At 43.7% G+C, this 27,946-nt stretch overlaps 1 protein-coding gene across 1 annotated transcript in view; it reads right to left on the bottom strand.

Annotated features, from left to right (window-relative positions):
• sesn1 (sestrin 1) overlaps nt 1–27,946 on the bottom strand; it is a 53,047-nt gene that overhangs the window by 23,984 nt on the left and 1,117 nt on the right. Inside the window, exon 2 of the mRNA XM_070987520.1 lies at nt 27,356–27,675. Within this exon, the coding sequence (XP_070843621.1) occupies nt 27,356–27,634 (279 nt within the window). The 5' untranslated portion in view covers nt 27,635–27,675. The remainder of the gene's footprint in view (nt 1–27,355; nt 27,676–27,946) is intronic.

The raw sequence follows: 27,946 nt of genomic DNA, 5'->3' as shown, positions 1-27,946 counted from the left end.
CATCAGATACTGACAAACAAACACCTAAACATGCGGCTCATTAATTCTAGAAAGCAGCAGACGGGTTTTACACCTTCGTGTCAAATGTGCTGGAGCTGCTGAGCAGGAGGCCTCGTGGACACGGTGTGAATGGCACTCGTGTAGTTATGCAACAGACCTTTAACTGAAAGAACTCTTAGCTCATTTATAAACTGCATTATATTGTATTGTATATATCGTACATCACCCCCCATCTCTCCCTCGCCCAGCATTTCTGCTGAATAAAGGCAAGGTGCAAAAACCTTCAGTAAAGTCCTCCGACTGATGAAGACAGTGAAATGAGGCCGAAAGCTCCAGAAAGAGCCAAAGCTTGGATTTTGTGGCCGTTAAGAACAGCTAACACTCGCATGAACTAGTTTGTTCAGAGTAAACAACCTGATTAAACACACTGTGGCTTTCTGCTGCAAGAGCAACAACAAAAAACTGAAAAAAAAATCAAAAGAATCATGCGCATATGCATTGGGAGACCGCTGTTAGACTTCTCAATAACCTGTTAACAGCAGCCATTTGATTACATCATCTAACTGTGACAGCAGTTAGGGCCGCCCAGCTTCTGATTCCTGGGACTGATTTAACCCCGTGTTAAAAACCCACTCTGAGAGCACAGAAGACAAAAACAAGCGTCCGATGCCAAAAGGTGACGGCCTTTAAAATGACATGCATGTGTGTGTGTGAGAGAGAGAAAGTGTGTGGCTAATATTTTCCTGATCTTTGCTGCGTATGGCCTTGTCTAAAGCAGCTGCACGGGCCGTCTGCCAAAACAACCACTCCCACTCTTTCCTCTCCAGTTCGGTCATTTCGTTGTCCCTTCAGCATCTTCAAATGTGCACGTGCTTTTTTGTCTTCTCTAATTCCCGGGATTATCTCACCTGAGTCATCTCCCAAACTCCCTGTCTCCCCATATTTCCTCTTTCCCTCAGACTATCTCCTCTCCTCCTTATGGAGAGTACAGAGAGTGGAGCCACGGTCACTGATAAGGAAAAACCTACAACCGTCTGTTCATACGAGAAAAAGCGCAAAAAGTGGAGAAGGCACATGGTTCCCACTGCCCAGTGCTTCTCCTGGGCGGCTCCACTCTTTGTTTGGTTTCTGGTCCTTCCCTTTTCCTTTCTCCATGTTCTTTTGGCTGTTCCCACTGCAGTATCAGTGTCCAGTGTGTTTTCATGACTCCAGATTCTTCACAGTGCATGTGTGTGTTTTCCTGGCCCAAATTTGTGTGTTAAGAGGAAATGCAAAAACATAAACTAGAAGACGGATCAGTTTAGGCCGGTGCAGAATGTCACACAGGAGTGTCACAGTACGGAAATAAACCCCCTGCAGCCGTCACTCTTACCACCAGGGTTACATAACACTGAGGGGCTGAGGTGGTGGTGGTGGTGGTGGAGGGTCACATGACTCTCAGCAGGTTGCACCTCAGGTCATTTACCCAGGGAATACAGCTCATACTGTCTGCTGGGATCTATAACTCTAATGCTGACGTAGTGCTTAGGCTTTCAAAACAAACTTCACCACCTGCTATGATCCCTATCGTAATCTCTTTTTTTAACCATTTCTCCTGGAAAAATACCAACTGTCAACAATTTATGTTAACATAGTGTCAAATTCATTACTTGTTACTTGTTGGTGACCGTAAAGACAGTTAAATATATTAAAGCTGAGATGAAATATATGTCTGGATATTAGGGCTGGACGGTATACCAGGTTCATGTTCTGCCAAGACAAGGATTTTGCATTACTGTCATCACTGTGATTAACGTTTTAGCGTATTAAAAATAATGTGCTTTACTGCGGCTGCGATCACATGCAGGGAGAGGGTTATGCATACACTCATAGAATGCGAGTTGCATCCTTTAACTACTATATTCCTTGCCATGCAAACTTCTAGCTAGTGTGGCTAGTAGCATCTATTGTAGATCCACACGCTGGAGCAACGCTGTCGTATTTAATATTGAGGGACAGTCAGGAGAAACTGTGCGAACATTAAGCCTCACTTGAAGCCACCAGAGGTAACATTTTCTCCGCAATTCATACTGCAACAATAGGTCAGCTAGTTTTGTTGTTTCTGGAAAAAACTGCTGTGTGCCACGTCGGTACATGTGTCTGTTGCTGCTGTATGTAAACGTACTTGATTAATAGGCCCCATGGTACACTGATTACTGCACTTACGTAATACACTTTGGGTTTTCTGCCAAATAAATGCTGTTGAGATGTCTAATCCTACCTCCTTGTTTAAGTCTGAGACTGAATCATGTTAGATTTACTAATTAACCTACATTATGGGGCAGTTTTTCTTTAATTTTTGTGATACCATGATGTAATAACGTCACTGTAAAAAATACAAAAAAACAATTACTGTGATATATAAATTTTAGGTCATGTTGCCCACCCCAACTGGCTATTATATCTACGCACACACATACACACATGCACGCACACAGTTAAATAAGAAGGGTTGCCTGGGGTCTAGGCAGGGTGCTGTTTCTCACAGGCATGTTAATGAGTGTGTCACCCTAGCTGCTCCCTACAGTCCTCCGCTGTCCTCCGACTCCAGGGTCAACAGAGCATCGTGTCCCCTCAGGACAAGGCCCGGATCTGTGTGAACGTGTGTTTATGTGTACTGTACGTGAATGTCTGCCACTTAACTGTCACCCGGAGTCCCTGCTGCGCTGCCCGGTCAGTGACAATGAGCTAGTTTGATGATAACAGTCACAACTTGTATGGTTTTACATAAAGGCAGAAAGATGCTGATTGAAATTTCATGTCAGGTTAGGGTTAGATAGGGTTAGAGTTAGATTTCATGTTTCAAACTTTCACTGAAACTAAACCACTCATTGGACAGATTGTTCCAAACCTATACTCATCTAAACTATATAGTTATTAAAGGGGTGTCCGATAAATGTTATAACAGTCTCAATGCCAAAATTTTGTGTCTGGCCCTTCAAATGTCCTAATGATATCATGAAAACTAAAAAAAAAAAAATTATGTAATAATAAAAATACACATAAATAAAGCACAGTAAAAGTTACCACATTACCACTTTGCACTGAACAGGCAGAGTCGAAACTTCACCACTGATTTCAACATTTCTATTGGTTTTGTGTCATTCAGCCCTCAGAGGAGCACCCACAGTATCTGGCGGCAGGAGGTCGGACTCATTGAGCGGTATGACTCATCATCTAATATTACCTGGGGTGTGACTGAATCTTTTGCACAGTTTTTTTTTTTTTTTGTGATGTGGCTTTATGAAATTACTGTATGCAAGCTTAAATCACAATACAAAACGCTTTCTATAACTGAGTCAGCATTCCTGAGAATCTGATCAAAGCAAATAAAATTGATTGCACTGCATGAGTTTTAGGCAGTCCCCTGAATTTAAACAGTCTCCAGCCCCTGACACCTGTCAACAAGGGAGGAAAAAGAGTATGAGGATGAAGTCCGGAGGTGAGCAGTGTCACAGCTCTCCCCTGACAAACTCAGTGGGAGGTAGAGCAGGTCAGGTTTGGCCTCCCTGCTGTAAAATAACTCCCAGGAAGTGTGTATTTTTGTGTTCATGCTTATGTTTTTGCACGTGGCTGCGCATCCAAGCTCATATCTCATGCGTGTGAATGTGCAAGTTGAACCGTATCAGCCATTCAGGGTGAGAGAGGAAGAACTTGTTGGCCTTCACCCATCTCCCATGCCCCCTGTTTCCTGCCCCACCCCCCGAGTCGGCCCGAGGATTAGCTTGTGGTCACCCCACTCGGCCTATTCTCTCTCCTCTGTGTGTGTCTCTCTGTCCCTCACAGCTCTGCCACCTCAGCGTTTGGGCTGTTTGGACAGGAAAGCCCTCCGCCAGCTGCCTACAATAACAAGCCGACCTTAGTCACTGTCAGTGAGTGTGTGTGTTTGTGTGTGTGCGTGCGTGTGTGTGTGTGATAGAGAGAGAGAGAGAGAGAAAGAGAGAGAGAGAGAGAGAGAGAGAGAGAGAGAGAGAGAGAGAGAGAGAGAGAGAGAGAGAGAGAGAGAGAGAGAGAGAGAGAGAGAAGCATCTGTGTGAAAAAGATGAAGTAAGAGTGAACGAATACTGGAGACACTGGATGCTACACTTGCTATAATGCAACTTGATAGCATCTTCCATTAAACACTCATATCTTTCTCCGTGGCCTGAATGCAGGCTTTCTGTGGGCCTCTTCACACTTGACAAAGTTCTCTCTGGACCCAAGTGGGACATTATACAACTGTTTTCACAGACTAAAGAGTAAGGCCGCACTATGCTTCAGGCTAAGTGTTCGTCGGGTCATCGAACAGCATCTGAAGTTGGCGCTGAAGTGTGTTTAAGACATGGCTGGACAACGCATCGGCAGCCTGGTGTGTTTGAAGCGCGCTGAGCTCTGGCTCTGACTTTGGCGTGTGTAATCAATGAAGTGCCCCATCTAAGCTGAATGGCACTGCTTCTCACCCGCTCCACCAAACCAAAGTAGAAGCTCTGGGGCTTGGTGTAACCATATCCTGACACCACTTCCCATTTGGTGCATGTACTGACGACGTGTGAATTAAGTTTTGCACGCAGCTAAATGCTTGACATGTAACTGAAGGCAACAGTAGATATCACACACAGCTGTTGAAACCTTGGAGGAACTTCCCCATGTGGGCTACAGACTCTTTCTACTTCCTGTGTGGGGTAGCACACTCTGAGCTTCACTTCCTGTGATAGGCACACAAACTTTCCCTCGCAGCTTTTTCAGCATCAGCCTTCCTCTTTAAATCAATGTACCGTCTCCTTCTCTCCTTCTCATGCAGTATCGCTTCTGTTTATTGGTGTAATTTAATAACCACTTGTTCATGGTCGTGGACCTACCCCTGCCTCGCCCTCTCCGTGCTCTGTGAAGTCGTGACACTGGAAAGAGCAGCGGTGGATGAGTTTGGCACCGAACTGGTTTGTGCAAATCTGCCCAAACACAGCACCTCACTTCATCAACCACCACCCTTCATGCAGGCTGAGCCAAACCCCTCTGTTATTACAAGTGGCTTTGTGCGGCGAGGCCACAGCCATACACCCCACAATGACAGATGAACTAGTTTGAACCAGTAAGGACTGCGGGCTCCAGGCAAAAGACACCACACAGACACAGACCGCAGACCTCATACAGTACACACAAACCTCCCCACTCATACACACACACAGACATGCACAATCAACAGGAACATACCGTCTAGTGTACACCTCATGTTCTACACAATCACACTTTATTTCTGTGAATTAAGCAGCTTTTATCCATCGCAGAGTCAGTTTCAAATTCACTGACAAACACATATGGGAGCGATTTGGCCCAAAGGGCGCACATTTCACACGAGCATGCTGCACAACAGCTTCGCGAATGGCTGACCAGTTAGCTTACGCAAGCGCACACCTCCGTGTCTCTTCGCACACACATTTTTATGAATGTACAACTGTGACTTATGCATGCGCCATTCTGCTAAGTGCTGTGTTAAGTTAACCTTTCAACTCTGAGTAAACTGACCCAGAGACAGGAAGAGCATGCAGCGCCAAGAGCAGGGATGATCCCGTACTTTCTGCACCCACATAAAAACCCAAGACTGTGTATATCCAATGTGCTCAGCCGAAGATCTATGTATGTTCATCTGCAGGTACCTGCTGGCTGTGTAACTACCTTCATGGAAGGGAGATATAAGCTGAGTCCTGGTCTGTAGGATAATTGTTTTTGGAATTATTTGTTTATGCAGAAGTTGTTGCCATGAGAACGAGTCCAGCAAGAAAATGAGACACGTGGAACGTCATAATAGCTTAGCACAACATGTCCGAACATGTAGCCCTCAGCAATACGGCCTTCAGCTGTCTCCTGCAGGGGGTGACGAGCAGATGACTGAAACACAATACATATGAAACAAGTGTATGCTGCCTCACCCCCCACACACATATCACTTGTTTACTCATCTGTGTGTATTGTGCAACATCTCAGGCGTGACTGACATGACTTGACCATCTAATCATGAAACTACAATTAAAGCTGAGAACAAGGTGAGATACTAGCTATTCATTAAAAACTGAACCTCCGCTGCGAACAGAGGTTTTCCAATAATAACACTGCAGCGGTTACTTGGTATGGCAGATCTGTCAAGCTTCAGGGTTTTACTGCATGGGGCGATAGTAAGCGCGATGCTCAGTAAACATGTCTGGTGTCATTTAAGAATTTAAGCGTAACGAGTGGATTAAACAGTGCATTCAGTGTTTGTCTGCTCTATCGTGAGCTGCTACCAACAGCAGAGGCCTGAAGTTGCTTCCAGGAAGTAGCATCACATTAATGGTTTTCTGAGGCTACAAATAACTTTTGGACTGTGATATTTAGCCCTGCGATCAACTGGCGACCGGTCCAGGGTGTACCCTGCCTCTCACCCGTTGACAGCTGGGATACAGCTGGGCTCCAGCCCCCCCCCCCCCCCCCCCCTCTTGGATTTAGGATTTACCCAACATATATTTCAGTAGATCAGTAGATTTTATTAAAGTGAAACATGTTGTTTGACAATAAGAACAGTCAAGCACAAATCTCACATTTGCGTCACTTGTCCAAGTAAGAGTTCTCCGTTCTAACCTGTTTTCAGACATGGTAGACTTCCTCATACATCTGTTAAAGCGATGGGATTTTGGTGACTATCTTCTTAACCACTTAATTTACAAAATGAGCTGCATGCTTGAGTGGCATTTGGCACCAAGAGAGGAAGAACAGCGCTGAGTTTACACAGAAGGAAGCATCTACTCATGGATGAGAGACTGAGAGGGGCTTCGCAGTGATACGGTAGGTGGGTGTAGTTCGGTAGAAAGAAAATAGTTCCTGCATGAAACTGCTCACAGCTTGAGTAACTGGGTTGTTGTTTCTGGAACGAGACATTGCAGTGGAGCTATCCAAATGTATTTTTTTTGGCTGTGCCATGTAGTTCCATTATATTCAAGAGAAGGCAGACATCTCTACAGCTGATACCTCCACAACTCAGCAACTCACACCAAGGCTATCTAAATATGTATTTCTGTCCCTTTAAGTTCTTTTGCCCTGGTCACACCGCAAGGGGACAAGAGATTTTACAGACTGATTTGACAGAAGATCCTTAAAGTGCCTTAAAATTGGCTCTGTGACAGTGTTTGAAGTGTCTGTATAAAACTGTACTATCATCCAAGGTCTAGCTTTAGACTCTAAAGGTCTACCCAGAAGCTTCTTTACTTCCATGTCTTCAACATGTAATCAATTGGTGAGGATGCTGACATTTTACTTTTTCTTTAGTCTTTTTTGTATCTGCGTATCACATACAGAGGTAGCCACCATGTGCTTACCCCTTTTGCAGGAGTCTCATTTTCAAACAAGTGATGCAGAAACATTAAAAGTCAGCCAGAGACGTGAGAGAATCGATCTTAATTATCTAAGTACTCAGGCCGATTCAGGCTACGTTTACCCTTAGGGAAAACGCATATGATTTCATGTGGTTTGGCCCTCGTGAGTTTTTTTCACAGAAAATGTGACATCATTTTTAAAAACTCTGGCCTAAGTGGAGATTTCTGAAAACGGCGGTTATGCGTTGACGTGTAAACAGGGTTAAACAGCGTTTTTGGTTCTGAAACGTCACGACATGCGACCTATGTTTACACTCGCGCCCATAGGTTTGGCATAGTTATGATGCGTTTGACAGCGTATTTATCTGGGTTCATGTAAACGACAACATTTTTGAAAACGATGTTGTGTGCACGATGTTATTTTTGAAAACGGAGGGGCCAAAATATCTGTTTTCCAATATACCCTGCTACGTGTAAACGTAGGGTCATTTTCAAACAAGTGATCCAGAAACATTAAAAGTCAGCCACAGACTTGAGAGAATCAATTTCAATTATCAAACTAGTGTCAGCTGATTCAAATCTAGCAGAGAGGTTTGTCATTCCAGCTGCCCAAATCAACAGTTGCCAGCTAAAAATGAGAAGCGGTTTCTGTTTAATCATGTCTGAACTGAAGAATTAGTGGAAATTTAACACTGTCATTTTGTCACCATTATTGTAAACTGAGCACAAGCTGACCCAGAATGCAAAGTTTGGCTGTGATTACCAGTGGAGGAGGCAGATACAGAAGACTTTATCCTACAGTTTTCATTTCTCTATTTCAAAAATGTAACAAGTCAGCAGTTTTATACCCAACCCTGGTTCAAGCACGCAAACACACTGGCTTAGCCCATCACATAGCTTGCATGCTCTAAACTATTAGTGCCTATTACTGCATGTCAAGCCTAATCAGCAGCCTGTTTGTTTTAAATATCAGCATGTCTTTCCTCTTTTTCTCCCTGGCTCTCGCTCTGTTTGTGCAAAAAGCAGGAGAACAAGGAGACTCTGTTCTGACAGCCTGAACATCAACAGGACAGCAGATGATCAAAATAGATCAACCTGGAGAATGAACACAAACAAATGTGACATGTGGAGAGGGGTGTGGTGAGATAAAGGGGAGGTCTGATGATGCAACAACATGCATTTTATAAGTACTGGTTCCTGGACGCCTCCCTGCTTTGGTCACATGATGCTGAGGGGAGTTTGTACGAGAGTAACCCAATAGTAACCCAAGCCTTTTCCTCAAGCTAGCCTGGGGGGTCACTAATGCCTCTGACACTCTTCCTCAAACACGCGGACACATGGTGAGATAGTAAACAAGGAGTGAATGGCACTGCAGTGTGCTCAGCTTTCATAACGAGCACAAATCCCTGGCCTTGACCCTGTTTATACACACTCTACATACAGTATGCATATATTCGCACACACACACGCACTTACTCAGCGCAGACTGTGGCAAGCACTGTTCAAACACATCAGGATCGAAACTATGACATCTACTGCACCTTTGACCTCGGTCAGCCATGGGAACTGCGGCCAAAGGGCGGTAATCTTCATCACCTGCAATGCATGACCTAATCGCACTTGTTATTTTTGCCTGTTAATAGTAAGAATTAATAGAAGGTATTTTCTATACCAGTGCTTATTCTGCCATTCAAAACTCTTCTTTTTTTAAGTAATTTATCATTTGTGTGCATTTTTCTCTATTTTTGGCCTCTATTTTTTTCTATTTTATAGACAAAACTATTTCATTATCAATCAAATCATGAGTGAGACATTATTTTTTTTCTGAAAATAGTGATTTCTCTACTTTTTTCCAGGGTAATGTCATCCTGATGCTTTTGATCGCTTTCTTGGTTTTTATATAACTTAAACAAAACATCGGCCATCTCCCTGAAATCAGTACACCTGCGGGCTCATCTATTGACACAATGACCAACCTTTCACCTCCAGAAAAAGCATAGAACTTTTTGTACGTCGAAAACATCGTGAGCACCTCCTTCCTCGGCATCTGCGATTAGAAAACAACAGCTCTCCAGACCCGGACCCACCTTGGGTACATAACTGTCTGGTTTGCTTTAACCTGATCTTGTATGCTCCCCGCTGCCTCTGTGTCACACATGCAGCGCGTCACATGTGACGCATGACGTGCGTGTTTTGCCCCTGAGACGCCGTTCATGTATGTGAAATATGAAAAACACAAGCTGATCTAGCTGCTGCCGCTGACGGTGATAAACTGGCTCCTCTGTAGCACGCAAAGGCAGGCCTGACTGCGGAAACATGTCAGTGCGATTACAAGAGATAAAGATGTCGATTTTTCCTCACTGACAACAAAGCTTGCATGCAGTTGTTGGTCACCTTACTGGTGATCGTTGTTGGCTCATAAATGGTGGTGACTAAATTAGCTTAGCTTGGTTGTCCTTTTAAGAGAGAAACACAGAGAAAGAGAGAGAGAGGAGAGAGAGAGAGAGAGAGAGAGAGAGAGAGAGAGAGAGAGAGAGAGAGAGAGAAGCAAACAAACATCCTAGTTTCCTAGAAGTTTTTGAACAGGCTCCAATGGCTGTTTTCCAGAGCGTACATGTTACTCCCCCTCCTCCCAAATCTCTTCCCTTCTGTTTCTGCACAATCAAGCTCTCCCCACCACCCCCGCCGACCCCACTGCAATCACACCCCAACCCCATACCTCCTTCCTCCAAACCACCGCCACCCCCCCTTGCTTTCTAGCTGCACATAAACAGATTCTAGAGGTGTGTCTCCTCTTAACCAATAGCAGTCCTCTCAGGCTGCGCATCTGGGCCAATCACAGCAGCCAGTGGGAGCAGCCGTCTCTCCTTCTGTTAACGGCAGTTGTTGTTTTGCTCCACTTGGTGTTTTTTGCGAGTCTGCACAGTGATGGATGGAGGGAATAAAGAGGAGGTCAGGTCAGGCATTAATAAGCTTTGAGTGCTTGCCAACAATTAGGTGGGGGCTAATCCCAAATTCACAAGTGTGTGTGCATAGTGCACGCACGCACACACACACACACACACACACACACACACACACACACACACACACACACACACTCACTTTGTTTTACCCACATTCACATGCTCTTTATCTCTATCTCTCCCTCCCTCACTCTGCCTCAAACACACACACACACACACAGACCAGACTTTGTTCCTTGCACATAAACATCATTCACATCCTCTCTCTCTCTCTCTCCCTCCCACACCCACCCAGCCTCACCCACCCCCCACATACACACACACACAGCCCACAGTTGCTGGTTATATCTGGTCAGAGGGTGTGGAGAGCTGGCAATAGGGGATCGACCGTCTGCCCAGGACAAACAGGACACCTGTCAAACCAGTCGACAAACGGAGATAATTGAACTTCACATATCAAGATCAGCACAATAAGAATTCAAAATAAGTGAACTATCCTGAATAATGTCATTATATAAAAGCATAAGTTTTTACATTTCCAAACAGCAGAGGAGATTTTAAAAAAATTCTACATGCCTTCTGCAGAAAATCCGTAGAAGGAAAACATTCATTCACGGCTTGTCTTCCTCTCTCTGCCCTCTTCCTTCTTAGATTTAGGCAATGGAGGTTGTATTGCACAATGAAGAATGTTGTTTGCAACTGCTAACCTGTAACGTCTCAAAAGAAAAATCTTGAGCAAACCCGGCCCTTATCACCAGAAGCGTAACTGCTCAGGCCTCCTGCGGTATCGGCAGTATCGCTGTGTGGTGACTGCAAAGGACCACATCAAATCAGACGTGAGAACAAGAATGAGCTTGAAGATCTGGAACGAACGCTCCATTATCTGTTGTCTTTTCCTTTCTTTTCACGTGTATGAGGAGGAATAACTTCTGAGACAAGGGAGCGATGACAGCGCGCTTGGACGAACGTCTCGGCTGGATGGACACCTTCGCACACCTGCGTTCAGAAACACGCGGACACTCGTGGTATTTCACAGAGGTCCCTTGGTTCAACAACACCCACTGATCTTTTTTCCTTCCTCACCCGTATATAACCGAGCCCTGCTGACCCATATTCCAACGTGAGGAAAGACAGGCTAAGTCTCGCCACGCAGGTTCGCCCTACAAATTCATTTTCATGCTTGCATGGACCAAACAGGGCCTCCAACAAATGATTATTTTTACAGCTGATTCATGTATTAATTTCAAAACTAACTGGACAGTTAGCCAAAGTCTCATTCGTGCTGCGTTGCTGAATGCCAATACTGATATTCAAGAGTTGATCTGTTCGTAAAAACACGCATGCATCAACATAAACACAAAACATGGTTAAGAGCATAATTAAATTTGGTTATGCAAGAACATGCATGACAAAGAATGTTCACCATTTCTGCTTGGTAAACAACTTGGTAAACGATTCATTAATTATCTAAATTGGTGCTGTTAATGAGCTATCAATTAACCGGTTTGTCAACTTGTCAACAACAGCTACATAGGTGACCTGTTTGGATCTAAGATCAAACCCTCAAAACCAACAGGTAAAGCACGCGCAGAAACATCAGCGATGACATCGGTTGACTAAAGCAACACATTCACAATATAACCTGCTCCGTCAAGCTGGAATCAAACATTAAAAACACTCGCAGGCAGACGCGCACATGTGACGCAGCGCATGATCACGAAGCTAAGCCACACGGAGAAGTGACAAAGATGATGACAGACGGGAAACACAGACACTGAGAGGGGAGCGCTGTGTTTGTGTTGCCGCGTTCGACTACTAGAATTGGAAGAGCTGATTATCCATACACCAGCTTACTCAGCTAAATCTACCCATATTTGTGGGCCACTCTGGGTGAACTGCAGCCTCATAGAGCAGCCGCAGCATTTAATGTCAATAAGTCTTAGTCTGGCTGATGTTAAGGTAAACATCTGCTGTTGCTGTGTCATTGTTAATTGATTACTTGTTCACTGGCGGGACATCAGCGCTGAGAAAGCGTGTTACATCACTTGTTTGCTTTCTCTCCTGACATCACATGTCACCCTGTGCTCTGTAAAATTTATGACAAAGGGTTCTTATAGAGTTCCTTCCTTCCCCGCCTTCTTTCCTGACGTCAAGTGACGAGACGTGAGCAAATGGGCCACTGACACTCCCATAAAACAAGCCAATCAACGGCCGAGAGCATGCCGCTGATTGATATCCTGAGGGGAGCTCTTGTGCGGGTCATGAGGGGATCCATTCTTGCACCAGATATGGACTCCTCCTTTCCATGTCTGAGATTAAAGTTTGATGCTGGGGGAAAGCTGATATTAGTTCAGGGCTTAGGGATATTTACCAGGATGTTATCCCCAGCGGTGAAAAAGAGGGAGGGAGACAGAAACGAGCTGACTGAGTGGCTCAAGGGTCTGTGTTTATTTTGTGTTGGTTAGTTGCCAACCTTTACATGCCTGCTTTCCTAAGGGCCTCAGAGTGTTTACTGCAACATGACTAGAAACCTACAGAGGAACAGACAAGGTGTGGCAACCTGCCAGCTAAAGACTATTCAGGAACCAGATGGAGAAGCTGTTTTTGTCTCTCTCACCATCGATCTCCCTATGGCCTAGATACTTCTGTTCTCTAAAGAGTTTAGCCAAGCATGGCCCCGACTATTCTTGTACTTCTATGCTCACTAAAAGCAAAAAGAAAAAATCCAGTAGTGAGCTTTTCTTCCCTAAATTTCCCTTTACTAGCGCCTTGTTTCTCCAGCTAATGTGAAAAACATTGCTGTGTTGTCCAGATTCTTTCTCGCGGCCCGACATTCTTCTTCTTGCCATTTTCTTTGTTGTCTCGTTGCATTTTTCCCTCCACCTCATTGCCGCTGCCTATTTACCGTTTCTCGTCCTACCTCCGTTCCAACCTCTCGTTTTCTCCCTCCTGCTCATTAAACAATGGCTCGCATTGTTTCCAAATACTTCTGCTTGTTTAGATCTCTGTCTAATGCGCTCTGTGGCCTCAGAGATTATACCTGCTGCATTCTTACTTTTAATCACCATTAGCCACAGACACACTGCGAGCTCTCAGTGAGCCCACACACCCTGGATGTAATGCCCTTGTATGGGCTTTGTGCACTGTTATGCATTATCTGATGTAGAACCTGTAAGACTATAGAAAGGAGCTGGTTTTTACACGTTCAAATTTTATTCAATGGGCCTCCAAAAAAAAAAAAGACTTCCACGGTACCACAGACCCTCATAAATTAAAGATTAACCCTCAGGAAAGTCCACACTGATCCAGCAGTTAATTGTAATCATCCTGTAATTGGGCAAATTTCTTCTAAATTACAGGTAAGTCTTCCTGTTTTGCTGGAGACCCTCTACTCTTTGGAGTCAACCCAATTCTGAGAACCGCTACCATAATCCAGCCATCTGTCGCAATGACTCAGCAAGTAAGAAAACATGTTATGTAACTATCTATTAAGTAAGCGCAAAGGAATGCTTATATGTATAAGACTTTCAATGTTAACTTAGTGTCAGGTAGAATGTGCAGCCTCACCCATCGCAGATAAAAGATCTCTGCACGAAAACATCATTGAGAATGTTTGTGGCAACTTCACACAACTTTCAGATCTGTTGTACTTTAAACAGGAAGGAATGGGTTCCTCTGAATGAAAAACTAGCTTTGATTTGTCAAAATAAGGCATTACGAAAAATGAGAGTTCTGGACACCAGTGTTAAGTCACAATCATAAAACCTTGAAGATAACAGGTTACGGTAAACTAAAGGAAACAGATTAGTTAAAGGAAATGCCATTAAAAGTCATATGAAACAGGATTAAATAAGAAAAATGCAGCTGGACTAATAAATGAAACCACATTTTAAGTAAAAACCAAACAAGTGACTGATTAAAAGCAGGTTAAGTCCCACATTTTTGCTAAAGCCACTCTCAGGCAAAACGAAGGCTTGATGGAAAGTCTGGGCTAACAGCAGCTTGCATTCTTCCTCAGGTGTATTGTGGTGTATTTTAGTTAGGTTTCCTGAGTGTACCCTACTGCTAAAATCTCAATCAGGCATCCAAATTTCGTCACTGAGAATTGACAATTTATGAAATGCAGTTAACCGTAAAGCCTTCCTCCTTCTGATGACTAAAACCTCCTTGAAGAGCCTTTGCGACATCACTTCACAGATGTCTATGATGCATGTTTGTAATATCAAGGTGGCTAAAGGCAACATCTGGAATAATTTAAGAGAAGGGGACAACCTCATTTATTGGTACCAACAACAAAACACAGATTTTGTTTTTCCTCCAAGGCTCATGAGTCAGAAGTGCTCAGCTTACAGGCGCCCCACGCGACTACTTTGCCAGTTATGTGATCTGTTCAGTGACCAGCTTCCAGCTAATATCCTATCCGATTCCTGCAAAACAAGTCAGGAAAGCACGTCAAAAATGCTTACATGCACTGCGCCGACAGAAGATGCTATTGAAGTGTGGAGCTGTTGGCTAATGTCCTATCGTAACATTCCAGGAGTGCTTAGCGTGGGGGGTGTGTGTGTGTCAGGGTGGGTGCATTCGGGGGTCTAATAAACCACAAGGTGTGATGGATGACAACATGATGTAAGTCTATCTCTTCCAATTACTGTGTTGGGACACGCAGTACAAGTGCGTGAGCGTTGGGAGGGTAAACAACTCCGTGCACTTGCTTTGCACCTTTGAGCTGAAGTTTCCGTTCTTTATTCAGTCATGAACTTTAAAACCGTTGAACTGTTCGACAAAAAAAAAAGGGAACATCAGCATTTCCTCTTTGACACGTGAGTCTTCTTTAGTTAGACACAAGACACGAGTATTTGAAGTGACCAAATCAACACAGACAGCAACCATCACACACATGCCTTCAGGTTTCACTTACCACAGACAGACAGACCAACAGAAACACACACACACACACACACACACAGACAGGCAGATGTAAACAAGTGTGGCCAATACACACAGAGAGGAAGGGCAGAGTGTGACAAACACGCTGCATTCATTGCCCAAACATAGATAATCATCTTTAACACACAGGTGTATTTTTAGATAATTTGTGAAACAATCCTATTTGCATTGCTGACAGCCCATCACTTTGTCCATATCGACTTTCACACATAGTATTTGGCCACGTTTGCTGTGCAGAGGAGCGATACACTGATGCAGTACCCTTAAACTGTGCTAAACCACACATCACGAAGTGTCTTTACTTACTGTTATATCACAGAGTAGCTATAATGTCTGTTTAGCTGATCTTAAAAGCTCAGTCAACAGTTAAACCTGCAATAGCTGGGTCACATTTGGGGGCGGCGGACACATCATCACCTTTAAAGTTGATACTGTTCACTCTGTAACTCATTCAGCGGTTACTGAGCAACTGTTTCGTTCATTTAATGTCATGATTCAGGTCACCTGATGAATCTGAAAAGTCAAACAGTCACTCTCCCTTTAGCTCTGGTTTGGGAGAAACATCTCCTGAATTCTCCGAATGGGTTTGGTCCAGAGCAGGTAGTGTACTTCGGGTTTCTCTGAAAACACCTGCGTGCAGTTGCTGAAAACAAAGCTATGAGAGCAGTGAGACTGAATAAAAACAATGAAGTTGCAGCCGGACAGCTAAACAATGAGCTGAATCTCACTAAAGCTCAGGGAAGCAGAGGAGAGATGCAGATTCAGATTGTCTTTTTTATCAACTATTTTCCGTCAGTTGTCTGTAGAATGAAAATGCATCACCAGCAATTAATCTTTATCCCCAAAGTGTGTGGGCGCTCTGCGCGGTGGATCAATATCATCAAAGGTATTTCGGCACAGTATCTGGTTACACTTACAAAACTAGACAGGCAGCTGGCTGCAACCTACGGCCATAAATACCATGAAGGTGAGAGAGACAAATATAGCTCATTTATAGCTGGTATCATCATGGCTGTGATATAACACAATATGTCATTTGCAGCTTTGATAATGAGCATAATCGTTGTGGTAGTAAAGAGTATGTGCTGCTACTCGTGTGGCATCATTTTTAATGTGTGTGAATGAATGTGTTTGTGTTTTTATGACAAAATGGCAGATTATTCTTGACCGCCAAAGAAAGCCACCTGAGCTCAGTCTAACAGAGTATACAGTTGACACTGAAACACAGTCACAGTCCTTAAACTTCCTGATTTCACTGTGTGTATGTTTTTGTAAGTGTGCATGTGTGCATGTGTGTGTGTGTGTGTGTGAGAGAGAGAGAGAGAGAGAGAGAGAGAGAGAGAGAGAGAGAGAGAGAGAGAGAGAGAGAGAGAGAGAGAGAGATGACACCTTGTAACCTCCAACATGAAGGCACATGTCCAGATTTAGGGCAGACACACTGGTCGATGTGAGGGAGTGTGTTTTCCTACCCTAAGTAAACACTGAAGCAATCCTACTTGTGCAGCTTTTTCAAACACTCCACGTCAATCACACACAGACACACACTCTCTCCTTCTGTGTCTCTACCACACACACACACAAACTTCAGCCTAACTTTGGAGCAAAAGAGCTGAGGTCAGAGGTGAACGACTGTGGGAAAGCAGAGGTCCCGTAGCGTGAAACTGTCGCCGTCCTGACAAACTGGCCTGTAACATAAACAAGCACACATATATCAGGCTGGGACAATACCCCCGAGAAGAGTGCACAATACCCTCGACCACTCCACACTGGGCCTGAAACAATACCACACACGCTGAAACAACACCGTAGCCAGACCTAAGCCAACACGGCACTGAGCGAAGCCTGAAGCAACACCGCTGGGCGAGCAGCACCACACAATACCTGCAATGGGAAACGATCTATCAGGTGCTGACACAGCTAAGTTCACGTCTCAAAGTGTGAGGTCTTTGAAGGATCTGCCGAGACGCACAGAGGTGGACAAGCCCTTGTGAGCATTGTGAGTGTTCAGCTGCAAGTTTAATGTTTTTCCCTGATGACTACAGGCAGTTAGGTGCATGCAGAAAACAATGCATCTAAATGCATCGTGATTTCTAATGTGCACACCCTTTATGGAAGAGCAACCCTCTCAGCCTTCAAACTTTACTGTTACTTATAGATGCAACAATCCAATCTCCTAACTATTTTTAATAAATCAGTGCATCATTTGGACTATGAAATGACAAAGCAATGAAATGTCCCTCTCAATTTCCTCAAGGTGAGATCTTCTGATTGCTTCTTTTGTCCAATCAATGGTCCAAAATCAAAACATATTCAGTTTTCAGTGATATTCAACAGAGAAAAGCAGAAAGACTTCACACTATCCAGTCAATGTCCATTAAAAATTGTTAACACGTAATTTTCTGTTGCTCAGTAGAATCTTCTGCTCAAGTCAAAGGCAGCTGCAGTGACTTAAATCAATCAAGGATTGCATCTTTTCACCTGGATTCAGGCTCAACTCCATTTCAGTGGTTACACAATATTTCCTGATCTGAGCAGAAGCAACTGTCCCTAATATTTTGTTTGTGTACTCTAGTTGGTTAAGCCGGGTGTTGAGCCTGTGTGGTTTGTATCCTAATAGGGGCTACCTCAGTCTGGGACCTGGATCGTGGCCACTGGGCTATTCATGCTTTGTGACCTGATCCGCAGATGCCTCTAAATCCTGCATGCTCACTGCTATAAATCTCTCAAGACATGTAAACACGCACACTCACATTCAAAGGCAGACAGATCAAGACACATAAACACATAGAAAAAGGCACACAGACACAGACACACACACACACACACACACACACACACACACACACACACACAAACATACTGGATGAACGCCCGGTGACCTGGGCAAAAGGAAAAAATTAAAATCATGCGCAGCATTGCATGCATTCAGCCCAGTGCATGGAAAATTCCCATCCAGCAACTTGAGAGGAGAACAAAAACAGGCTAAAAACTGGTACAGAGCGCCCTCCTGTGTCCACACATGTGAACTGCAGCTGCTTCAACATCCCCCTCAATGCTGTGTGTGAGCGGTGAAACCACTTAAAGGGCCATTTGGTTTCATCAAGTAAAAGGCAGAGCATTGAAGAGTAAGAGGGTGGAGGATAAAAGGCACATATTGATTTTTTTTTTTTTTTTTTTTTTTTTTCAAATATTGGATCCACTGGACAATAACCTTCAATATTAATTTATGAATTCAATCAAATCAATCCTGAACAGATGGCATGGAAATCAATGGATGAAAGTGTCCGAGATCAGGGGCTGAGTGTATGTGGCAAGTGGGGTGATAGGCAGCTCTTTCCATATCAGCAAGATTTATTTTGTTGGATTGCATGAGAGTGTGTGTGTGTGTGTGTGTGTGTGTGTGTGTGTGTGTGTGTGCGTGTGTGTGTGTGTGTGTGTTGTTTGAATACTCCCTCACAAAGAAGGGAGGGAACAATAAAGTCAAGAACTTCTTCACAAGATATTTATGTGCATGTGTGCGTTTAATACTGCACTAACACGACTAAAAAACTTAAAAAATCAACATTTTTATCATCTTGTCTTCACTCTAATCAGCATTACGGTAGCTGGACAGTATGAGGACGATGGTCAGAAAGAGTGTCAAACGGAAATTACGAATGTTTCAGTCCATGCTCAAAGAAAACCACACCAACAAGGCTTTTTTTCTCAGCAGACGATTGGTCATGACAAGAGAAGCACAGGTGCGTCTAATAACTTTAATGATGCCTCAGTTCTGTTTAACCCTGTAACTGAAGCAGTTAAACTGAATTCAGCCATCACTCACTTCATTGTTTACACCCGTGCTTTCACTGTCACATGTCAAAATGTCTGCTGTGGAAAACGTCCCACTGTTATTATAGGATGACGTAATGCTGTCACAACATTATAGTCCTCATATACTGCACCTTTCCCACAGCAGACATGCTGGCATGTGATAGCAGGAAGAGCACAGGTGTAATTAATGACGCTGATGATGGCTCCGTTCCATTAGAGTCCAAGTAAACCGTGTCAGTAAGCCAACATGCATGTTTGCTGTGAAAGGGGTCCACAGATGTGAAAAACCTTCAAAGCTGCCCCTGTGGATCAGGGCAGGTGTTAGAGTGCTCAACCAACGTGATTTCTTTGACATTTAGGCGCTTGCCCGCAATGAATTACGGCAGCTACAGTTACACAAGCTTCAGTTTCTACTGGCAACATTAAACCAAGAGAGGGGAGAGCTGAAAACAATCTTCTGAGAGACGTGCTGGAAAAGTAAATAAAAATAGGAGCTAACGAAGCAGCCGGAGGATTCACTTTATGAATAATTTGTGAACTTTAATTCCATATGCTGGCTATAAATATCACATTATGGCAATGACGGAAAGCAGGAGAGAGAGTGAGAGAGTCTTGTTTATTCAACAGCACCATGTGATCACCCTATCGCAGTTCTCCTGATAGGAGCAACACAGTAAATCCTGGTTGAACCACGCAAGCAGAGCAGGAGAACATTATCTGCATTCATTCAACTGATAGCCTGGGCCTATAGCTCTTAAATTCAAGTACCTTTTCTGTGTGTTCAAAGAGTTTGCCATTCCTTTCCCACCTCCTGCTGCAGCACTTTGTTGCAGTTGTCCACCGCCTCGCCTCCTCTGTCCACCCCCCCCCCCTTCCACAGTGTCTGGGTGTGTGGGTGAGACAAGCCGAGCCTTGCAATGTATGTTTGATCAGAAGGGAGACAACTGCGAGTCACGGTGGATTGCACAGATGTGTGCTCCTGTGATGCCTTATAGAGGAAAATGGCCTGATTATCAACTTATCATGAACAAAATGGTCATGTATTTAGGGCTGTATTTTGATTTAGAGACATTTAAAGCTATGGCACATTCAGTTCGATTCTGGACCAGGTCGCAGTTTTGAGCCAGGCTGGGCTCAGGTTCTGAAGAGCAGGGCTCATACACTCGGGGTGCTAGTAGTTTTCCACTGGAGGTTGCTGACTGAATACAGAGAGAGACGTGTTTGTTCCACCTCCTCCATCGGTTTCACCCCTTCACCTCTCCTACGACTACATAATCTATTCAGTCGCTGTCACCGTCCCCTCCATCTCTTGTTCGACCTTCGCTGCATCGACATCATGTTTTGCCACATTCTCTTTCCCACTCTCCCACCTCCCCCTTTCTCTCACTCTCAATTCCTGAATAGCACGGGCAGAAATAATCGCAGACAAGCCATCACCCCTCCACCCCCAAGTAACGATGTCAACCAACCCACCCCATCATTGCACCTCATGCCACTGGTACCATGACGACTGCATAGGCTTTGCAAAAGCCCATGCCCAACACTGGCGCATCTCTCCCTCTGTGCCAGGATAATACAGCCTTTTCATCCTTCAATGGAAGAGCCGTTAGAAGGAAGACGGATGATGCTTAAAGGGAGCAAATTAAAGATTCTCTCTTTTCTTTCTACTGTTTCCGAGATTCACAACAGTTTTTTGCATATAAAATAATGGGAAAAATCAGAAAATGGTGCGCTTTTATCATCTATTTAGGCTTTCCACAGGATTGACAGTGACCTAGTTGCATACTTCCCACATGCCCCCCGCCACCCTCCCCTAGCCTTCCCGAGTCTGCACCCAGCAGCATGCTGCAGTGACTGGAGGTGGGGGTCTGTCTGTGTCTGTGATCGAAGTGGGAGCTTGTGTGTTAGTATGCTTTCCTAGCATGTTAGAAACGGTCTCTAATATCCTGGCAAAACAGACATGAGGTGCTGGAAAGTCAAGATATGGTACAAATGCTCAGATTCGTGTGCAGTTTATTCCCCTGTTCAATGACGTAGACACACTTCAGCAACATAACAGATGCACCGTCACATAGGATTCCCGGTCTGCACATCACCACTTTGCAAAATGAAGACTTATTTATTAGGAGACTGTATTGATTGCTATTGGTGGTTTTTGTATTGTACACTGAGAAAACCTCCCATTGTGTTTCTTTCTCACAAATGTTACATGACGAAAGCTGCCAAAAGACGAGCAATTTGACGGATTATTTTTATTGATTTCTAGATTTGTTTATTTATCAATTGGTCCATAAAATGTCGAACACAGTATCAAGACTCCAGGATAACATCTTAAAATGTGTCATTTTGTGCAGCCAACTATCTCAAACCAAAAGACATTAAGTTTACATGATATAAAACAGAGAAAAGCAGCAAATCCTCACAGTAGAGAAGCTGCAGCCATAGTTTAACTGACAAACAAATGGTTCAAATTATCAGTCAATTAACATGAGATTCTCCTGATTCAATAATCAACTAATTGTTTCAAAACTGGCTTTTACCTGAACTTCAAAAGAAGCGACAATGCAACAAAGATGAGCTACTACATTGTGTGTCTATCATCATCAGTATCAGTATCACCGGGGCTGAAAACCATCATATCACAATGGGCTTTAAGGATCATACTAATGCTTAAGTGGTCACAGTGCAATTCTAACATAAAGCTTCATACAGCTTTGTAAGACTGAACATCCCACAGACACACTGCCAGCGCACACACATCCACCCCAGCTCCTATCAATGCTGTCCCATCACTCGACCCAGCTGGCTAGCAGCTGCAAATCCACAGCTTTATTTCTCTATCACTTCCTCCATGTCCACGGAGCATTTCACTGTACAGTTACTGTGCCAAAGGTCACTGCCTGCTGCTGCTGCTGCCGCTGCACTCTCTCCCCCCTCGATATGCAATTTGTGTGACCTGGTTCAAGCAGAGATCGCCCATAATCCAGCAGATCCGCACAGACCACAAGGCTCTCTCTCTATGGGTCCTCACTCTATTTACAGAGTAAGCAGAGGTAGCCCAGAGAGGACTGGAGGCATGCACACAAACACGCTGCAACATACAGCACACTCACAAAAGACACCGACAGGCACACACACATTCGTGTGCAACAGCATATGAACTTCCTGCCGCTGTGACGGTGAGCAAAAACTTTAACAATTCTCTGAACTAACACCACACTCTGCCAGTGGACTTTGATTCTGCCTTCTCAGAAAAGCAATACTGCATCTGTCCACACTCCTGTCTGTCAAGGTTGACAAGTCAAGTTTGTTTATATAGCCTCACCACAAGCATGCCACTTTTGAGACAGGTTGACACAGACAACAGCCCTGTTGAGAACAAACTTAATCCACCATCGAATTAAGCAACAACATCTCAGACAAGGTAAGAAAAAAATAGAAATGAATGAAACAAGAGCCAAATTGGGATTTATCACCAAGAAGGTAGCAGCTGCTGCAAGAACTTCATATATGTGAGCACTGGGTTTTGTGACAGTAATTGTCCAACCATACATATTTCAGTCTTGACAGACAGATTTAAAGACAGTGCATGACTTTTAGACCTGTATGATAGAAACCACGAATAAACCAGTCCTAAAAAAGCAATGTGATCAATATCTGATGTCATCTTGGAGACACTTTCAAGCTTTCCACGTGGGGACAGAAATGTGTTCTGGGTTATTCTGGGAGGAGGCCACATCCAGGAAGCCATTTCACCTAATTAATCACACACAAGTGTTTATTACAGGGGCTGCTGAGTCATCCTAAATGTCCATAATTAGCCAAATAAGTATGTGTAAATGAGAAGCGGCCGTTGTCTTCCTTGTAGAAAAAGAGGTAGGCTTAAGTCTACTTAAGGAGTGTCACAAAAATGAATCTCTCATCCCTAGTTAGCAGGGAAAGTGGCAAGATCAAAAAGTCTTCTTTCTGCTGCAGAGTGAAAAAGTTTTGAACCTATTTCACAAGATGCAACTCCATTTCAAGACAAAATGAGATGGATTTAACAGAGAAAAGACAAAGTAGTGGAAAATAACATTTACATAGATAACAACACCTAACAAAATTTGGTTCACATCACACAAATTGAACAAATCAGTTCTGATCTTTATCGATATCAGCAAACACGGTCACAAAAATCAGCACAGCAAACTGAACGCTTACAGACAAAGGAGTCTTTGAGGATTCTGGAAATACACTCAAAACTGTCGTAAATGTTGTCAAACAAGCTTCTGGGCTTTTGAAAGATTGCCAAGGATTTATTTTCCTGAAAAACAGATACTCAGCTGTGTGACTCAAATGGTACTACAGGAGAGGCACAAACTGGGACTGTGCGCTTCTTTACAATGCTGCATTGTATATTAGGAAATTATTAAAAGGAAGGTTTGGTTGTGGTACGAGGAAGAAGACTAAAAAAGTAAGATGCTGAACTGCTATACTGGCTACTATGACGCATTTTATTCTGAAGTTTTCTCATGAAACTGAGTCTCAGCAGCAAAAAGTCAGACCTAAAGCGACTTGACTGCATTGTCAGATGACCGTACGTGCTCAGGACAGGACTGAATTGAATTCAAAGAGACACTAAGTCCATCTGGTATTTACTGTATGTTGTTCACTTCATCCCCGTAGGCTGTAGATGTGGACACACTCTCTGGAATCTGAGCAGCGTCAGCTTGCATCACAAGAACAGGTTGATGTTTTGAGAGTGGTTCTTAATTCAAGTTAGGCTAGCTGAGTAGCACAATGATTACATAACACAAAGAAACCCCTCTCTGTCCCTGTCCAGCAGCCCAAGACTGGGCTCTTTTCATCCAGCGAGGGAACACGGTGACCGGAGAGAGAACGGGACGATGGAGTCTGCCCACCCCTTTCATAGACTCAGAACACACACTTGCTATTGTCTCTCTTGATTTGTGTGTATGTGCACGTGAGTGTGTGTCTGCGCGTAGTGCATTTGTCTTCACCCATCGTTATCCTGTGTTCCCCTGTATGCATCAGATCAATAAAGCTCAGCAAGGTCAACCGCCTTGACAATCCCCGGGATGACCCTCTGACAGCGTGTGTGAGAGCACATGTTGACCATATTAGCAGGACTGCATAGGTAAGTGATTTTGAGACTTGTAGTTTCACCCCAGCAGACACTTACACAACAGCGTACGGGGACCCAACCCCTCCCCGTGCACACAGAACCCTATTTTCAGCCGTGACCCCGTAACCCTTAACCCTCGCCACTCAGCAATACTGGGGCAACATAGCACAGCAAACATTCAAGCTCACAAGCCCATTCCTGACCGCAGCTTGCCCCGCACATTCATAGGGTGCCTTGAAAAAGAAGCAACATACCATAGTTGGCTTCCTCAACTATCTACAAGAATGGTGACGGAAGTGAAGAAGAAAAAACTATGTGTAGCATGCAGCATAAAATATCCAAACTCAGAGTATTTCCAACATGTACTGACATATTCGTCTTGAAGAAATAGTTTGACAGTATTTCCCAGTGGGCTTATTGGATTTGTTGCCAAGAGTTGGATGAGAAGATCAATACCACTCATACATCTGTCATTAAATATGAGGCTACAGCCAGCAGTCTGTTAGCTTAGCTTAGCATAAAAACTGGATACGAGGGGAAACAGCAAGCCTGGCTCTGTCAAAAGAAAATGTAGAAAAAACAAAAAATAAATAAATAAGCCTGAGGTGGAAGTTCTCGGTTTCAAGGCAACCAGGAGTAACTTCAGGAAGTTACTGCTCCCGACCAGGAAACAGTCGAGCACATGAACCCCTAACAAAACCAAAACATGTTTTTTAATCTTTGTTTTTTGTAAATGAAACAAATAAAGTAAGAAACATATTATTATATATATATATATTATATTAGCAAGCTTTCGGGGGGTGGTAGGTGGATTTTGTAACATTTGGAAAGAGCAAGGTTAGCAGTTTTCAGTCTTCGTGCTAAGCTAATTGGCTGCTAGCTGTAGCTTCATGTTTAATGGACATGAACATTATCACACCCTTAGCAAGAAAGGTAAGAAGTCTATTTCCCCAAATGTCAAACAATTGTTTTACCATTTCTTTAAGTGCACTAACACATTTTATGTATTCAATATTTTATTTAACATCTTATTTTATTGGATTTTTTTTTCATGCCACACTCTACCCACGGAGGAGGGCATATTTCTTTTGTAGATTATTACTGGATTTACTTTCAAGGTTGATAAAATTTACAAAATATATATGCACACTGGCAAACATAGAAACTGGCAACAAAACAGGCCACATTTTATGCATGCCATGAAGGAATTAGAGGACATAATTCTCACCAAGCAGAAGACCTTCCTCTTCCAGAGAAGAGGGGGTTTGTCTTGAGGAATTGCCTGTCTGTGCTTTCAAAGATTTTGCCTTTAATCAGCGGATCTGCTGGAATTAGAGGTCTGTCTGAGCCTGAGCGCCCCATCCCTTACCCCCATCCATCCCTGACAACATGAGAAAGGTGTGTGTGTGTGTGTGTGTGTGTGTGTGTGTTGGTCAGCTGAGTCTTCAACCGTGGGACCAGAGCGACACGAGCTGCCACACTGGGCTCATAAATGCACCCTTTGGCAAGCCCACGGCAAATGCAGCTTAGCATAATTCAAAAATACCAGACGGTGTGTACTGTGGTGCACTGCTAAATCCACAAAGCAGCTTTCTCCCTCTCTCATCTCTCTCTGCCCCTCTCCTCCATCTTCCAAAAACACTTCCGCACAAACAGGAATTAATGCCACTGCCAAATAGTCTATTTCCTCAGAATAACAACATGTCAGGCCATCAAAAGTTGTCAGGCTTAGTTTTGTTTGTTATTAGAGGACTCATTAAGAGGAAGAGGCCACAGATAACACCATTTTAAAGCTGGTATAAAGCCGATATTTTGTTCTCTGCAAGTAAATAATGACAATTTCAACTGACACTGAGCAACATTGATCATTAAAAAAAAATCTAAGCTGTGAACATTCATTCATTTCAGTCCTGTCCGCTTCTTAAGGATTTTAGTGATGTTAGTAGATCAAACAATAAGGATGGTTCAGACACAAGTGACAACAACATAAATATAGAATCAAATGCATGCTGCGACCTGAATCCAAATTACACCCCAGCATATCTGCAATAACAACAAAAACTGTGTGCACACTGACAGCACTGGCACGGACTTAAGCTGATAGAAAGATATGATATTGATGAAGTAAATAAGATAAACTGAAAAGTGGAAAAAACAACGATGGAAAAGTTGGCCATCATATTGGTGTGATGATGATGACGGAGGGCGGTGACTAAGTATTTTCAGTAAACACGTCTTGGCTCTCTGAGACGACCCACATAGGTACAGTGTGGATGTTTTTACTGGTAGAACTCACTGTGTGGTTGTGAACAGAGCCCCTTGTGAAAATAAACAAAAAAATACAGAATTAAGTCTTTGTTTTTCAATAACTTTTAATCTATAACTTTTAATCAATAATATAGATTGTATGACAATTGTGGCCATCCATATAAACTGCTCCAGCAAACTATTATTATTAGCCATTCACACAATGTATCTGGATGCATCATGGATCTGCTTGCATGATTTAACACGCATATGAACTGTGTATTAACTGTAAAATCCAACCATCATAGTGTGAAACACAGTAAAAGCCGTCACTTTGGCCTCCACTGAGTGAAGTCTCACAGGCTATGACTTCAGCTATTTTCATTTGGCAAAACTGTGAAATTGGGCTCGCTTGTCATCACAGAAGCAGGTGATAAGATTGTGATGTTTACTGCAACCACGGGAATATCTGCTGCCTTCTCTTCCACACATAGATCCGCGCTCACTGGAGCAGCTCCAGTCTGTTTGTATTTTTTCTGTATACCAGTAAAACTGTTACACAAATTCCTGATTTGCTCTTCTTTGTGGATGTATGCGTGTTGCTGAAGGGCTGGCTTGGCCTCGGCTCTTGCAGTGTTTAAGTGTCAATGAGTTCATGTGTCTCATTGTGTCACTGAATGTAATCCACTTGACAAAGCGTGCACTGGGTCTTGACAACATACTGACTCAACCACAACGTTTGCAATGCTTATGAAGAGGTGAAGAGAGGAGCAGATGGCGGCAGAACAATACCATAAGCACTGGTATGGGAGGCCATATGACAGCCTGGTGCAGCTTAATGCAACGTAGGCAGAAAGCTCACCAGGGTCTCATTGTAAGATGACTGAATCTCCTACCTGGACGGCCTGTAGAAGCCGGCTGCATCGCTCCCTGACGTCTTCAAAGGGACACCGTTTGGAGAGCATGAGAAGGTGAGCCAGGGTGTCATTCAGGTCACTGTTTGGAGGGTTTCCTGAGGCTGGGGGGGACAGGGCTGGTGATGGTATTGGCCTGATGGCTTCCACTTTCTTCATGACCAACTGGTGGATGTTCTCCATGGCTTCAGTTCTAGAGATGGCATCCCGGCTGCCCAGCCCATCCCATCTCCCCAAAGACTCCTGGTCCTGAGCTTCCATCTTTTGATGTAGGACTAATGTTTGTGCTGTCTTACAACAGGCTACAGGACAAATAACACACGAAACAGTCTATGTGTACATCACAGCATCAAAACAACCTTTAACAATGATTTTCTAATGACACTGTAATGGAGAACTGTGGGTGGGCATGCGCTTATAATGACATTCACTGTCAAACCGCATTGCAGGGATTTGAGACTGACTAATTAACCGGCCAGTAGATACTATCACTTGATATTAGCTAATCGCAGATGTATCAGTATCAGCACATATGTCAGACGATAAGTATAAAGACACTGCTGAACAAAAATG

This window comes from Chaetodon trifascialis, chromosome 19, assembly GCF_039877785.1.
Source record: "Chaetodon trifascialis isolate fChaTrf1 chromosome 19, fChaTrf1.hap1, whole genome shotgun sequence".
Lineage (NCBI taxonomy): Eukaryota > Metazoa > Chordata > Actinopteri > Chaetodontiformes > Chaetodontidae > Chaetodon > Chaetodon trifascialis.
The sequence above is the reverse complement of the archived record's forward strand: the minus strand, read 5'-3'. Positions and strand labels throughout refer to the sequence as shown.